Source organism: Melospiza melodia, chromosome 8 (assembly GCF_035770615.1).
Source record: "Melospiza melodia melodia isolate bMelMel2 chromosome 8, bMelMel2.pri, whole genome shotgun sequence".
In the NCBI taxonomy this organism is placed as follows: domain Eukaryota; kingdom Metazoa; phylum Chordata; class Aves; order Passeriformes; family Passerellidae; genus Melospiza; species Melospiza melodia.
In genome coordinates, this window is record NC_086201.1 from 9,359,175 (window position 1) to 9,373,367 (window position 14,193).

Below are 14,193 nucleotides of genomic sequence, written 5' to 3' on the forward strand. Positions count from 1 at the left end.
AAACAGTGATGTAATAACTTCAGCTAACTACTCTTACTTCATAAAATTTTATCTCTTAATTTGATCTGAGCCTTCAACATTTGCACTTAAAAACCAGCAATCATGCAAGTGTTGGGATGTTTGTTCACTTGAGGGAAATAAAACTCAGCAGTCACTTCTTTAGGAGTCTTCAGCTAATTCCACTCCAACACAATCCAGGCTCTGCTTGCTGGCTGCAGGGTTGTGGCTCTATTGTGCATGCTGTGAAAGCTTGCTTTCATGATGGCTAATGATGTACTATCTGTTTCCTGCTCCCAGGAGATTTACTGAGCTAAAACACTACAGCGATGAACTGCAGTCTGTCATATCACACCTTCTGCGCGTCAGAGCTGTAAGTATTTCCCATGCGTGTCGTGACAAATAGTATGATTTATTTATAAGGCTGTATTTCTTGTTTAGTCAAGAGCAGTGGTATATGTGTTCTAGAATAAGGGCAGTTTAGCCTGAGGGAGTCTGTCTCTGGAGTGTGGAGCAGGAGACAGCAAGAGGTGAGGGCACTGACTGTACAGAGCTGGGAGGGGGAAGAGTTGCAGATCTGATGGTTGGGTTTGACAGGGCTGATCTGCCCTGTGCTGTGATAGTCACGTATCACAGGGAGATGCTCTAAACAGAGGCGAGGTGTCTGCTTCTCTCTACTCAGCAGACAAGTTGCTTTTGCTGAATGTTTGGGAAGGCCTCAAAACACAGTTTTCTGGTCAGACATATAATGAGCTTCTAGTATGAATCCTTTATGCTTCCCACTATGTATTTTCTTTTTTTGGCTCGTTCATTGATATCTGCAGTGAATAATAGCCTTTCTAATGATGATAACAATTATGTAATGCATTTAGATACCCTGTGGGTTGAGAGTGGAAGGTTGTTATTTTTTTAAAGACACAAAAAGGAAATAAGAAATTGCAATTCCAATAGTAAGAGCATGATACTTCTTTTTAGTATGTTCAACAGTGATTTAATTTTCAGTGGGCCTGTGTGGCAGAGGGGACAGTAATGGATTGCTCTGCTAAACTCAGGTTCTTGAGAGAATTAATCACTCCCAAAAGTGGTGTTCTACAGACAGTCCTGTTTTTTCAGGGTTGTGTGTGTGAGATCTGTTGGGCAATTTGTTACTCTTTCCTTTTTCCTACTGCTGTGACAGACATCATAATAACAATGGTAGCTCTTGCAGAACTTTATTCTCATTCATTGGTACATCATAATTCCAAGGGCATTATCTGGATTACAACTCACACTTCAGAGTGTACACATGTCTTTTCTTCTGAGGTTTTGCCAGCACTGTAGTGCTGGCTGCAGCAGGTACTGGCACTCCAAACAGCTGAAATGACCTCTAGCTCAAGCAATGAGTTCTGCAATGGATAGTTCATTTCCTTTCCCTCAGTTCACACAGCTGCTGGAAAAACCAAGTCACTTGTTAGACTTTTACTGAAGGTTTCCCTACACTATTGATGTCAAGATGGACTTCTAACTTGCCAGCTATAAATTAAGTAAATGAGTGTGTGCATAAATTTGGCATTATTCAGATAAAGAATGTCTTATATTTGGTTATCAAAAACTGAAGGGAGCTTGATTATGGTCTCCACAGACATATCCTATCACTGAGCACTTCCAAAGATAGATTTGAAATGCTACTTTTCAACATAGCATTAATTGTGACTTCAGTCTTCCAGGACTTAATGCTGTTGATTTTTTTTTTCTTTCAGTTGTGGCTTATGTTAGATTTAGGCCTAATCTAGAGTTTACCTGTGTAAGAACATTAAGGCTTTAGCTTGGAGTGTGTATGTGGGTTTTCACAAAGCAATTGCAGTTAATGTTGATGACCAAAACCTGTCTCTAAAATGTTTTAGAGGGTAGCAGACCGGCTTTATGGTGTCTATAAAGTCCATGGCAACTATGGAAGAGTATTCAGGTAAGAGTTCATCCAGTGTTTAAATACATACATAGTTATGGGGAGAGAGAAGGGAATTTCTTGGTTGTGCTATGCTTTTGAAAAGTATATTTGAAACATTGCATTGTCTATCTTGAAAACCTCTGTATTGCAGTGCTAATGAGATTTCTGTGCTGTGTGCAGAGATTGCCTGATCTGCTGAGCTTAGTTTCCAGTGCAAGACTACAGCTTTTTGCTTTGTGTACCAGATCTTTGGGCCTCCTTCTGCTGCACTGGCATTTTGTTTCTTCAGAAAGTAACTCACTATTCTTCATGCAGTTGTCTCTGAAAAAGCTTCTAGGTTCTTTTAATGGATAAAAATCAACAATTATATCTATCCAATTTTAGTAGCTTTTAGAAGTGCATTTGCCAATCGTTTTTTTGATTTATATGAGGGAATTGCATGCTCAAGTTTTCCATCTCACTGGAGAATTCAAGAATCTAAACTTCTGGTTAAGGGAAACCTCCTGCTTCTACACACTGTTCAAGTGCTAAATTTAATTCTCTGGGTTAATGGATTGCAGATGTCTTTCTCATTGGGGGTTTTAAAATGAAATTAGGTGTAGTTCTGTAATAACACAAAGACAAATATCAACATCAGCAGAGTGGAATGTTTATGAAAAAGTGAAGGACAGAATAGATGCATTACACATAAATTATGTGAAATATAAGGAGAACCTCTTTTTTCCTTGTAAAAAGAGTGGTGGGTGTAATTTTTGTAACTAAGAACTCTCATAAGGTTTCTCAAAGCTGAGAACACAATTAAAATGGCAGAGTACATACCAGGATGTCCAGAACAAGTAACTTGCTATCTTTTTTTGTAGGTCTGTTTCTTTCTTTATCTAAATAATATCTCTGATATAAATAGGTGGTTGAGACAATTGCAAGTTGGAAATTTTTTTATTAATAGAACTAAACAAGAGTCTGCAATGAAACATAAAGCTATATACATCACATAGTTTCAGGAGAAGTAAAATGCTTACAAAAGTCAAATTCACCATTTGGTTTTTGGAATGAGAGGCTTCTGTCTTGTACCCTGTAAGTCTGGAAAGCTTAGTATATTCTTGGTGAGCCCAGAATGTATTTCAGAAGGTTGACCATTGTTGTAGTCCCTTGTCCCATTCACATTAAATGCTTGGTGGTTTGGTTTTGTTTGTTTGATTTTGTTTTAAATTGAGTTTCAGCTATTTAAACAAGGTTATGTTCCAAACCTATCCCAAACCAACTATATTTGTGACTTTGAGTTTAGGGACAGTTGTTTTACAGAGTGCCATAAACGGCCTTCTCACATTGTCAGTGGTGTTCCTTAAAGAAAAAAAACCAATTTGACCAAGTCTGATTTTGAGGCAGTTTCCATTCAGGTGTCACCTGGAAAGAAACTATATACAGGATGCAGCTTATTAACTTCCCTTACCCTTCATGTGTGATGTTGTTTCTCGTTTGTTTTTCCTACAGTGAGTGGAGTGCAATAGAGAAGGAGATGGGGGATGGGTTGCAGAGTGCTGGCCACCACATGGATGTGTAAGTACTGACTGAATATCTGATAGTTTGATGTAAGCCAGATGTGGAAACTCTCCCTCTTTCCTCTCTTTTCCCTCAACCCCAAAGTACATATGAGTACCAAGAAAGATGGGGGTGCATTGTTTTTAGGTATACAGTGTTTCTGTGCCTTGGATGCAGGCACAGTTTTAGCATCCATATACTGTATTAAGTAGCTCAAAAAGCCTCAGGAGAACCAGAGGGGTTTCTTTTTTTATTATTATTTTGAAATCGTAGAAGTGTTTGGAATCCTTCCAGTTTTTCTTTTAAGCTACTATGCCAGAAACTGGAATACAACTTTAATGCACTACAGACCTGATGAGATCCATTTGGTTTTGATAGCAGCATTTTGTACCATGCAGTAGATGGTACACAGATTTGGACTTAATTACAGGGAGTTAAGAAATTTAATTAATCGGCACCAAAACTCCAGTGGATTCTTGAAACAAACACTGACTGGATATATTAAAGTACAGAATCATCTCTCTTTGCATCTTTAGAGTCATTTGGCAGAGTATGTGAAGCACAGCCTTCAAAATAAGAGTCTGGCACTTGGGAGTGCTCACAGAAAGGATTTTCTAAGCTCATGGCTTCTGCTTTTCAGGTAGTCACATACAGAAAGTGAAACAGCATTTCTTACCACTCTGATTCCTCTTCTGTAATCCCACACAACAGATAAATAACAACTCCAGCAAGAGATGGAAGCTGTTTGGCACTTCATGCAATATTTTTACCAATAAAGTGTAATTCCTGTGGAAATAAATTCTTAGGTTTAGTTTATAGGGCAGATTTACATACTACTGCCTGATTGTTATTGGTGGTGTCAAGTTAACAGGTTAATTGTTAACTGGCCTTGCCAAGTGGAAGGGTTTCAAGAGCCATGCCCTCAGCTTTTTTAGAGTAATTCTGCTTTTGGAAAATCTTTAAGAATTGGACCACTTCTGAATAATTTATTCACAGTTCTGTGTTTTGTCTAATGGGGTTGTTTCCATACAAGAAAAGCTGTAATATTTTCATGGTGGAGGGCTCTGGTGAGAACAAAGAATGGAGAAAGCATTCTGTTTTCAGAAGAAAAGTAATTGAAGTAGGGGTGGAATACAATGGTAAGCACCTGCTGTGGTAGGCAGGAGTTGAAGAGGTTGTGAAAACATGGTATGATGTAGTGGAGTTTAGGAATCACACCAAGGTTTTCAGTGGTTCAGATACACCACACCAAAATGTCAAACACCTGGAGATGCATAACCAATTAAAAGAAGTTTGTCTCACTTCTTAATCAGGAGGCTGAACCCTCTCACACATCCATAACATTTAATATTTCTGTCTGTAACACAGGGCTAAAGATCTAGAGTAATGGCAGTGGGTAACTGCTGTTGTAGGTAATTTTACTCACTGCATGAAGTCTGAGGTAGCTTTCATTGTCTGTCATCTCTTGTGCTCTGGCACTCTTGTACAGCAGCAATCCCTCAGTGATGACAATCAAGCAAGAAGCAGCAGTTGTGAGGTTCAGGAACTCATTCAGTGACCCATGTGGTCTCCTAGCACTAAGGTTCATATCTATGATCTCTTTAAAGTATAACTTACCAGTTCAGTTACCATTCCCATGACATCAGGTGGAAATTTATTGCAACAAAAAGCTACTTCTAGAAGGTTCCCTAATATATATGTTAAACTTCAAAACTAATTTAATTATTCTCTATCTACCCCATATGCTGTGGTCTTAACTAGATGTTTATTTAAGCTTTTGAGTTGTTATTGGTTAGTATGATCTATAACTGCTAAAAAGTTTGCAGAAGACACCCCAAAGCTTCTCTGGGTGTGTGCTTTATTACAAGATGAGGCTTGCTAAAGTGAGAGAGAATGCTGAGAAAGAGTGAGTGGCTATAGTTAGCATTTTAAAGATGAAAGAAAAAAGTGCCAGACCTTTGATTTCTGTCCTTTATTCCATTAATGAGTGACCCTTTATCTCTGTATCAGCTAGACTGTCATTATATATTGAACCAGTCTAAACTAAAACAAGGGTTTAGTTGACAGCTTACACAAAGAGACCATATCAGGTACCTTTAGAACTTGCTGCAATGTTTCTCCTTAACACTTCCTCTAGTTTGCCCAAGTTTAGGCAGTCAGAAATGTAACTTATTACATTTCTTTCCCTCCCAAATCAAACTCAGTATAAAAACCTGCCTAGGTAAGGTGGGATTTTGTTTGGTGAGATTTTTTAGTTGTTTGTTGTTGAAGTTCTTTTCTGAGAGTTGATCTGCCACAGATGAGCTCTAGCACTGCTCTAAACTTAGATCTTACTTGAAAATGAAATGTGGTCCATCTGCTGCCCTGAGAAATCTAACCACTATACTAAAATTATTGCACTGCAGAACTTAAAATAGGGTAAGCCATTTATGACCTTTGTGGCTGCAAGATTTTTTTCAGAACAAGTGCATTTTTCAACAGTTTTAACTTAATCCTTACACTGGCTCATAATATGAATTCTTGCTTTCCCTTTTCTTTAATCCCTTCTACTTAAACTGGTCTGCTGTTGCTGACCACTTCACATGTTATATTTATTCATCACCAAGAGCCTTGGTGGGGCTTTTCCTGAGTGTGCCATGTCTTTGATTTCACAGAGCATCAAAACAACTCATCATACTTGCAAACTTCCCAGATTCATGTTACTGATTCCCTTTCAGCTTGAGACTCTGCCACTTCTTCCACAGAGCCAATTACTGGAGAGGCATAGGGAGAAAAGGGAAAACAGAAAGATTCTGCAAAAACTGGAAAGCCAAGAGGTGCTATAATTAGCATTTGGGTCACATTGTGCTGGTTGCTAGAGAAGAATGGACATATGCTCACTTCAGAGAGCCTGCAGGTGTGTGACATTGCCACATAGCTGAGAATCCAACCTGAGTTAGCAGAATAGATGAAGGTATTAGTGTGGGATCTCATTCATCCTGGTTATCCCCAGTGGCACGTGCCCTGAGTGCCAGGCTACAGAGGAATCTGATTTCTGTGCCTGTGCCAAATGGGATGTGCAGATAGCTCTAGGCCTGTCCCTGCAAATCTGTCCAAGACAGTCACCTTGGCTAGCAAGAACACACTAAATACTGTCAAATAAGCAGTATCAACTAGAAAAATAAAGTGCTTTTTGCCACTTGTAGCCTACACAACAAAACTCTTACTGAATGCAAGAGCTGCAGATTTGGTCCAAGCCCTTGTACTTCAGATTTCTCCCTAAAAGGAGGGTTAAACTTCCTGTTGCTGTGAATTAATATGCCTGACTTACACAGCAGATAAAGCTACAGACTTTGAAGGAGCTGGAGGGACCAAATGTTGTGGTGTTCAGGGCACCCCTGTGAGTTATCTTGTATTCACACTGAATAACAGGCCATGAAAGCAGCCTCTGCTTTTCAGAAGGTGTGATGTTCACATTCCTGGCCCTTAATGCTTTAAGCCTTGAAGGATTTCTTTTGCACTGTGTCATTTTTTTTTTCTTTTTTGTCTTGGTGCTGCCTATTGACAGCCCACTGAAGAAAAGGAATAAATTGGGGTTTTTTCCTGTAAGAAAAGCTGTCTCATCTTCAGCAGGAGAGTTATGATAGGTTTTGTACTTGTCAAAAGATTCATTGTACAATGAATCAATGTAACAACCAAAGAAGCAGGCCCACAGGAATGTTGACATTAGCTGATTCAGAGTTTAATTAAAAACAAAAAAAAACCCTTTTCAAAGTCCTTTTTGCTGTTTATCATGGGTGTTCTCTCTTGTTACTGGATGTGTATCCTTAAAGGTTAAATTAATCAGCTTTACATTTAACTGTGGCTGTTTTTCACTAGATATGCAGCTTCTATTGATGACATACTGGAAGAAGAGGAGCACTATGCAGATCAGCTGAAGGAGTATCTCTTCTATGCTGAAGCACTGCGGTATGTACAGAAGTCTAGAGCTCAAAAGGAAGCTGTAGGCATTTTCTCTAATGTGATGTTGATGTTTAATTTAGTCTGGTATCCTCTTGTATTCTCTGAGAAGAAGAAATTCCAGTGTAGTGGAGTCTCTGTGTTCTTGTTTCTTATTCTGCTTACTTGTACTTGATTGCCGTGTGAGTGGCAAACAAATTAGAGCTGATCTGACCAGTAGAGAAAAGGCAGAAATGTTAGAGTCTGTATACTATAGAAGAAAATGCTGTTTATTCCTCTGGTTCCACTGTTACCTTGGCTTTCAGTGTAATAATGCCCCAATGTGTTGAAAGCTCCAGCTTTCAAATGAGATAGGCCAAACAGAGCTGTTACAGCCATTACAAATCCCAGGAACTTTCAACATGCCCAGCTTAATGTTCATCTGCTGCACAGTCTTGTGCACTTAAATACCAACTTTTTGTTTTGTTTCATGTCAGTCTTTGTCAGTCACTCCTAACAAGCACGGACACAAAAGCAGATTGTTTTATGCTGCAAGGCTGTGCCTGAAGCTCTTGTGCTTTACAAGGGTTGGCTCTGACCCTCTTGGAGAGGCCCAGTATGAATGGGTTGGTGAATGCAGGGGCTGCTGTGTGGGAGCCTCTCCTGGGACACCCTTGTGCATCCGGCTGTGCAGGATGGATGGAGCATCATCAGCCCACACAGGACTGGGAGTTACTGCAGGTGGTCAGAGGAAACTCCTCTTTTCCAGATGAAAGGCACTGTATGAGTCTAGAAGCAGTTTCTTGTTTCATTGTTTAAGAAAGAAAATGTGATGAATTTTATGATGGATTGATAGATTGCTGCTGTGACAGGCACCATCTCCAGGTATCTTTTGTCAAAGCTGTGATATTTCTGTAATGTGTTTTGAATTAAATTGTTTTACAGTGGTGTCCTTAAGGAGGTGGTGGGGCTTGTATTGCTGAATGTATCTTGGAATGAGTCTATAAAGAGAAGAAGAATGCAGTTGTACTAAAAACTTTATTTATGCTTTGATGCAAGCTTGCTTAACTACAGCACTTGCAGAGTTATGCAGTCTGTGATAGGGCTGTTGAATTTGGGCTAGATGAATAATTAGAGGTGCTTCCTGTCAAAAAGCAAACAAAACATGATGCTATTTGTAAGGTGTAAATGGAGGGAAACATAGCAGAACAAAGTATTTCATGACAGATCTTTCATTACTTACTTTTCAGGGCAGTTTGCAGGAAGCATGAACTAATGCAATATGATTTGGAAATGGCTGCACAGGACTTAACATCTAAGAAACAGCAGTGTGAGGAGCTGGCAACAGGAGTGAGTCTTTTTCCACTTTCTTCTCCAAGATACCTCTTTCTGAATTTATTTTTTACTTGAGCCAAGTTACTTAGAATGATATTTAAATGGCACCAGCATGCTGGCTGCTGCTTTTGAGAAGTGGTATCATATGAGCTGGAGACATGTGAGGTTTAAAGTAACTTGGTTCTTGGAGACTTAAACTGTTTGTGCCAAATGTCTTTTATTGAATACTGAGCAAGTAGAAGATTGCAGTAAATATGACTGGAGCAGAATAACACTCTATCTATAGACAACTCTATCCTAAAAATGAAAATGTTGGGAATTCTGGAAGATTTCCTTTGCCTTTTGAACAGTGGGTGTTATTGATACGTTGTGTTAGTCTATTTTATGTAGGAGATAAGATTACCTAAAATATTATCTGAAAATGGTAACTGACAGTTTTAGAATTGTTAATGTTGCTCTTGGATCTATTGATGTTCTTTATGGAATGCCTTTATGGCTTTTGGTTCTCTTAATTTCTTTCCTACTTCACTAGGAAATCTGCTCTGAAAGTTCACCCTTGTCAGCTTTAAAGTGTTTGAACATCAAATTATCTCCTCCCCACTTTACTTAGTCTAGCCTGAGTCATCAGAGCTACTTATCAAATAATGAAGTGGAAATTAAAGCAAAAAAATCAGGCAAATAATAAGGACAAATGGCAATGAAGTCACCTGATGTCCTGTGGCTGTGCTCAGGACATGCCAAACCTAGAGTATCCTTGTTTTTTGTAGACTGTGAGAACCTTCTCCCTGAAGGGGATGACCAGCAAGCTCTTTGGGCAAGAAACCCCTGAGCAGAGGGAAGCCAAGATAAAGGTTCTAGAGGAGCAGATACAGGAAGGAGAAGAACAACTGAAGTCTAAAAATCTGGAGGGCAGGTAAATGGACTTGGCTGTTTCAAAGAAAACACAGGGCTTGTTTTAGCAAAAGTCCTTGACTGGATGCTCTTGAAGGTGTTTGCATTTTATAAGTGTTTTTAATATATTCCTGGTGTTTATGAGCTGTCTATAAAAGCTCCTGTCAGCTGCAAGTTGTGAAATAAAGTGCAGTACATGCAGTTAGCTTCTGGTCTGAGTGTATGGCTTTTGTAAAACCTGATGGCTTTCCCAGTTACTGAGCCCACTCTAATGACTGACTTGCATGCTTTTATGTTCCACTAGTAATATATTTAGCAGGTGGGCTTGGAGGTCTGCAGCTGAGTAGGCTGAGACTCAAAGGCTGATTTGCTTCAAATACAGTATTTAGTTTGGTTTGTGTGTAAGGGTGCTGAGCCCATATTCAGCAACTTCTCCTATGGGGGACACCTTACTCCTGTTTGAAAGAGATTAGAAGGTCTGGGGAGTTGTGTTTGGGTAACTGCTTCTTGGTGCTCTAATGAAATTTTCTTCAGGTGTGCAAAAATTAAAAACAGGAAACAACGTCCTTAAAGCAATGGGATTTTGTAAAAGCATGTCTGTCACATAACATAAGGGGTAAACATGGTATCCCCTGGTATGTTAACATTAGAGCTGGAAAGGTAAGACTAGTTCATGAATAGTTCAAAGCAACAAGACGCTCAGTAAAGGCAATATCTTAATAATTTTGGCAGATGTATTTGAGATGTGCCTTTGCAGCTCTGGAAGCAATTTTCAACTGAATGCTAGTCCAGCACAAGTGAAAGTAGAAATTACAGATATGTGCCTCCATTTTAGCTAAGGTGACCTGACTACACCAAAATCAACAAAATTAATCAACAAATCACCAAACCAACAAAATTAATTTCTGAAGTGAATTGTCCAAGTTAAATTTGCATTGCAAATGTTTATTGTACTTGACTGTCTCACATCCTGACAAAAAGTGAGTTTTCATGCTGAAGAGATAAAGATTCTGACTTGACAATTGAAAAAGAAACATGCAGTGTTGTGTGCTGAATGTTGGCGTAAAGATAATTAATTACCCCAACACAATCTGAAGGAAAATAATTATATTCTGACTTATTCTGGTTCCATGGCAGTGATATTTCCTGGGGAAAAAACACCAAGCCAAACGAACATCCTAATGTATCCTGTGAAGCTCTAGGTTAAAAACCTTCAAAAGAAGGTGGAGAATTACATAGTGGTGCCAGTTGTAAAATGAGGACACTGAGGGATGCATTGTATTTGCAGGACTTGATTTACTGACTGAAAGATGGAGCACTGTCATACACAGCTTCTCTGCTGAGTGTCCAGAACTGAGGGTAGAACATGTAAAACACTTTCTAACAGAAATCATTGCTTTAAATTTCAGAGACTTTGTGAAAAGTGCCTGGGCTGACATTGAACGGTTTAAAGAGCAGAAGAATCATGATTTGAAGGAGGCACTTATAAGCTATGCTGTAATGCAGATTAGCATGTGCAAAAAGGTACGTGTGGCTTGGGAAGGGCTGGCCCAGCGCGTTTGTCCTGTCAGCAGGGGGGCAGATGCACACTGTCAGTGACTGGGAACAGGGCAGTCACAGAAGATTGGAAATCACCACCATAAAACCTCCCACATAGTCTGTCCTCTTGAACTCAGTGACATGTTAATGTTGAGATAGATATAAAATATAGATATAAAATAGTGTGATCCAATTTCAATGTGGTCTCTACCTTCTGTGAAGTTCTATGGGACTTCTTTGTAGAGTCTTCTGTTGAAGAAAGCTGTGGATGAGGTTTGCAAATAGAGTATATTCCCACCTATTGATTTTTAACTGTTCTTTTAAAAGGGAATTCAGGTTTGGACCAATGCAAAGGAATGCTTCAGCAAGATGTGACTATCTGGAAATGAATTCCTCCTCCAAGTGCCAGAGAACGGAAGCACAGTGTATAACACCAATGTTATATTGCTACATGACTTACATACAAATCATGAAATAAATGTAATTGTTAATAAAGGATGAAAAGGACATGTTGTTAAATGTTTAGGCTTGACTGCCACTTCTGTGGCACGTTTTATATGTGGTAGCAAAGAATGCAGGGGTAAAAGAGTTACTGAAAACTACAGCTCTGTATTGGGACAAAGGTATTGGGAAAGTTATCCCAGAAAGTATGAACTAAACTGTTCAGAGATTTGTGAAACACCATGCTCTGTAATGTGTAGATCACTTCCAGATGCCCTTCTTTCCAACCCTTGCTGTTTAGAACTTTTAATGCTCAAGGGTGCTTTTGTTTTATAATGGGGCACACAGTTGTGTTCTCGAGGTCTATGCCATAAGAGGACAAAAATGAAATATTGTAATGCCTAGAGTTCATATTTAAATGCCTTTGCATGTCCATAGAGAAATATGTTTTTCCAGAGTTCAGGTTAAGCAGTCTCAAGCTCCTGAGATGTTTGAAACTCTCTACAGTAGAGGTGTTGTACAGTGGTTTGATAACAATATTCTGCATTTACTGGTTCCCACTTCAGTTTTGATATGGGCATTGATTTCTTACTAAACTTCTTCCTGCAAGTAAAGGTGACTGGTGATCCAGCTGAGCAGAAAAACCAAAGTCAAAGCTGGTAAGAAGCAGATGCAACTTCTCTTTGGTTGTTTGGAACCTGTTTACACTTGGTGTGAATCTGGCCTGAGGCACCTGTAACTGAAGTTGTTTGGTTCTTAAACAAATAGTTCTTAATGAAGGTGCTGAAATAATAAACCTGGTGCAGCTCCTGTCATACTTCAGAGCAGTGATGTGCAGAACCCACAGTGATCCAAGGTGTCTGTTTGGCCCTTGTAATGATGTTTCAGTGTGTGTGTGTGTGAATGTGTGTAATATACACATCTGTATAAAATGATTTGCAGTTATGGGATTTGCATTAAATGTTTCCAATTATGAAAATCTCTTACCACTGTCTAATACTGGGCTTTTTCTACATCCTTTCTGAAAGTTCCTGAAGTCTTGTGGAATTTGTCAGACTTGATTGGTAGTCCTGAAGGAAGCTTTGTAATAATCTGTTGAAAAGTGTATTTAATTATTTTGGATTATAACACTATTCAGATTTTTTTTCTTTGTAAGAGATACTCCCAAAAGTCCTTAAATGTTCTTTTGATAAAACTATCTAAATGTATTTACTGGTATGTCCCATGTTGCTTTTGTCTCTTCAACCTTTCTTTTCTATAAAACCATTGTAAAGAATGCATAGGTCTGGTGCACAGTACAGCTTAAAACTCTGAAGTACAGTGCTGGTACTCTGAAAACCTGTGTTGGCTTTCCCAAAGCATGTGACAGTGACATGCCTGGCTGAGGGGTGATGTTGGGCACGCAGAGCTCTCTTCCTCTAAACATTGGAGAAACATTGTTCCATTCAGAGGTTGCAGTGTCCGGTTCTGATGCAGGCTGAAGGACTCTCACATTCCAAACCAAGAAGTTGCACACTTGATGTATTCAGTAAACCTTCTAAAGGAGTGGTGCCTTAATACAATACCATGAGGCACTCAGAGTAGGTATTTTTCATGCACTTTGATTTTTTGGTAGATCTTTCTGGTGCCTCCTTCCACGTGTCACTTGCTGTACAGCTCATTAAACGTATTAGTATGCCTTTTTTTCCTTGCTAGTTGTACTAAAATTTAAGAAGGGAACAAAACAGTTCTTGTAAGTTTTGTGCCAAATAAGAGAAATAAAATTGCTCTTTGATATTTTTGTTATGTTGGTTTTTTTGTAAAAAACTCTGTCTTTCCTATTCTGAAAACTGCTGTTTGATTTCTTGAAAGTGGTTCTTGTCCATCTTAGCTCTCAAGTGGCCTCCAAATTTGGGTTTAAAATTTGGTGAATTGTGCACAGCTTTCCCTTTAGGTAGGAACATAGTGCTAAGGCCAAAATTAGATGCTTGCTATAAGTCAGCTGTCTGAATTTCATGTGTCTCCATCTAGTTAAGAGAAGATGCTTTTGAAGACATTTTGCATTATTTGTGAAATTATGTGACAGGCAAATTAAGTGTAGTTTGCAATAACTTTGTTTCTTTTACTTCTGTTTTTCCAGGAAAGCATTGCATGTGATCTGTGTATGGGGCATCATAGCAAACTGTGAAGATTTCTCCTCCTCTTTTAGCTTCTCAACTTTTTAAGGTGAAACCAGCCAGTTAATGGCTGTTTCCATGTGGGTAACAGAGCCCACATGACAGATGTACACTTGCAAAGTGTGCATTTTTCCAGTTACAGTGTGGATTTCACTCCTGTAACTCGTTCCACTTTGCCAGCTGTCCAGTAAACATCAAAAATTGGTGTCTTGAGAATGAGATAGGAAGAACATTTTAACTTAATCTTGACAAAATGCTTGTATGTGAAAATGTTTACCTGCCTGGATCATCCATCTGCTGATCCTGGTGCTTCTGTCCCAGGAAGCTTTGCTGGGTGGATTATCAATGCTCATGCTATCTCTCACCTTCCCCATTAATAGCAGTGTCTTGTCACTGCATTTTAGTTGCTACTGTTGTCTGTTCCTGAAATGTAGCAGGGGTGACAGAGCC

At 39.1% G+C, this 14,193-nt stretch overlaps 1 protein-coding gene across 2 annotated transcripts in view; it reads left to right on the plus strand.

Moving 5' to 3' along the window:
• SNX4 (sorting nexin 4) overlaps positions 1 to 13,361 on the plus strand; it is a 32,834-nt gene extending 19,473 nt beyond the window's left edge. For both annotated transcript variants that reach the window (XM_063161679.1, XM_063161680.1), the window contains exons 7-14: positions 298 to 370; positions 1,881 to 1,942; positions 3,416 to 3,481; positions 7,322 to 7,411; positions 8,632 to 8,731; positions 9,484 to 9,629; positions 11,017 to 11,131; positions 11,474 to 13,361. In XM_063161679.1, coding sequence (XP_063017749.1) covers positions 298 to 370; positions 1,881 to 1,942; positions 3,416 to 3,481; positions 7,322 to 7,411; positions 8,632 to 8,731; positions 9,484 to 9,629; positions 11,017 to 11,131; positions 11,474 to 11,521 — 700 coding nt within the window. In that variant the 3' untranslated portion in view covers positions 11,522 to 13,361. The remainder of the gene's footprint in view (positions 1 to 297; positions 371 to 1,880; positions 1,943 to 3,415; positions 3,482 to 7,321; positions 7,412 to 8,631; positions 8,732 to 9,483; positions 9,630 to 11,016; positions 11,132 to 11,473) is intronic.
• Positions 13,362 to 14,193: the final 832 nt, after the last annotated feature.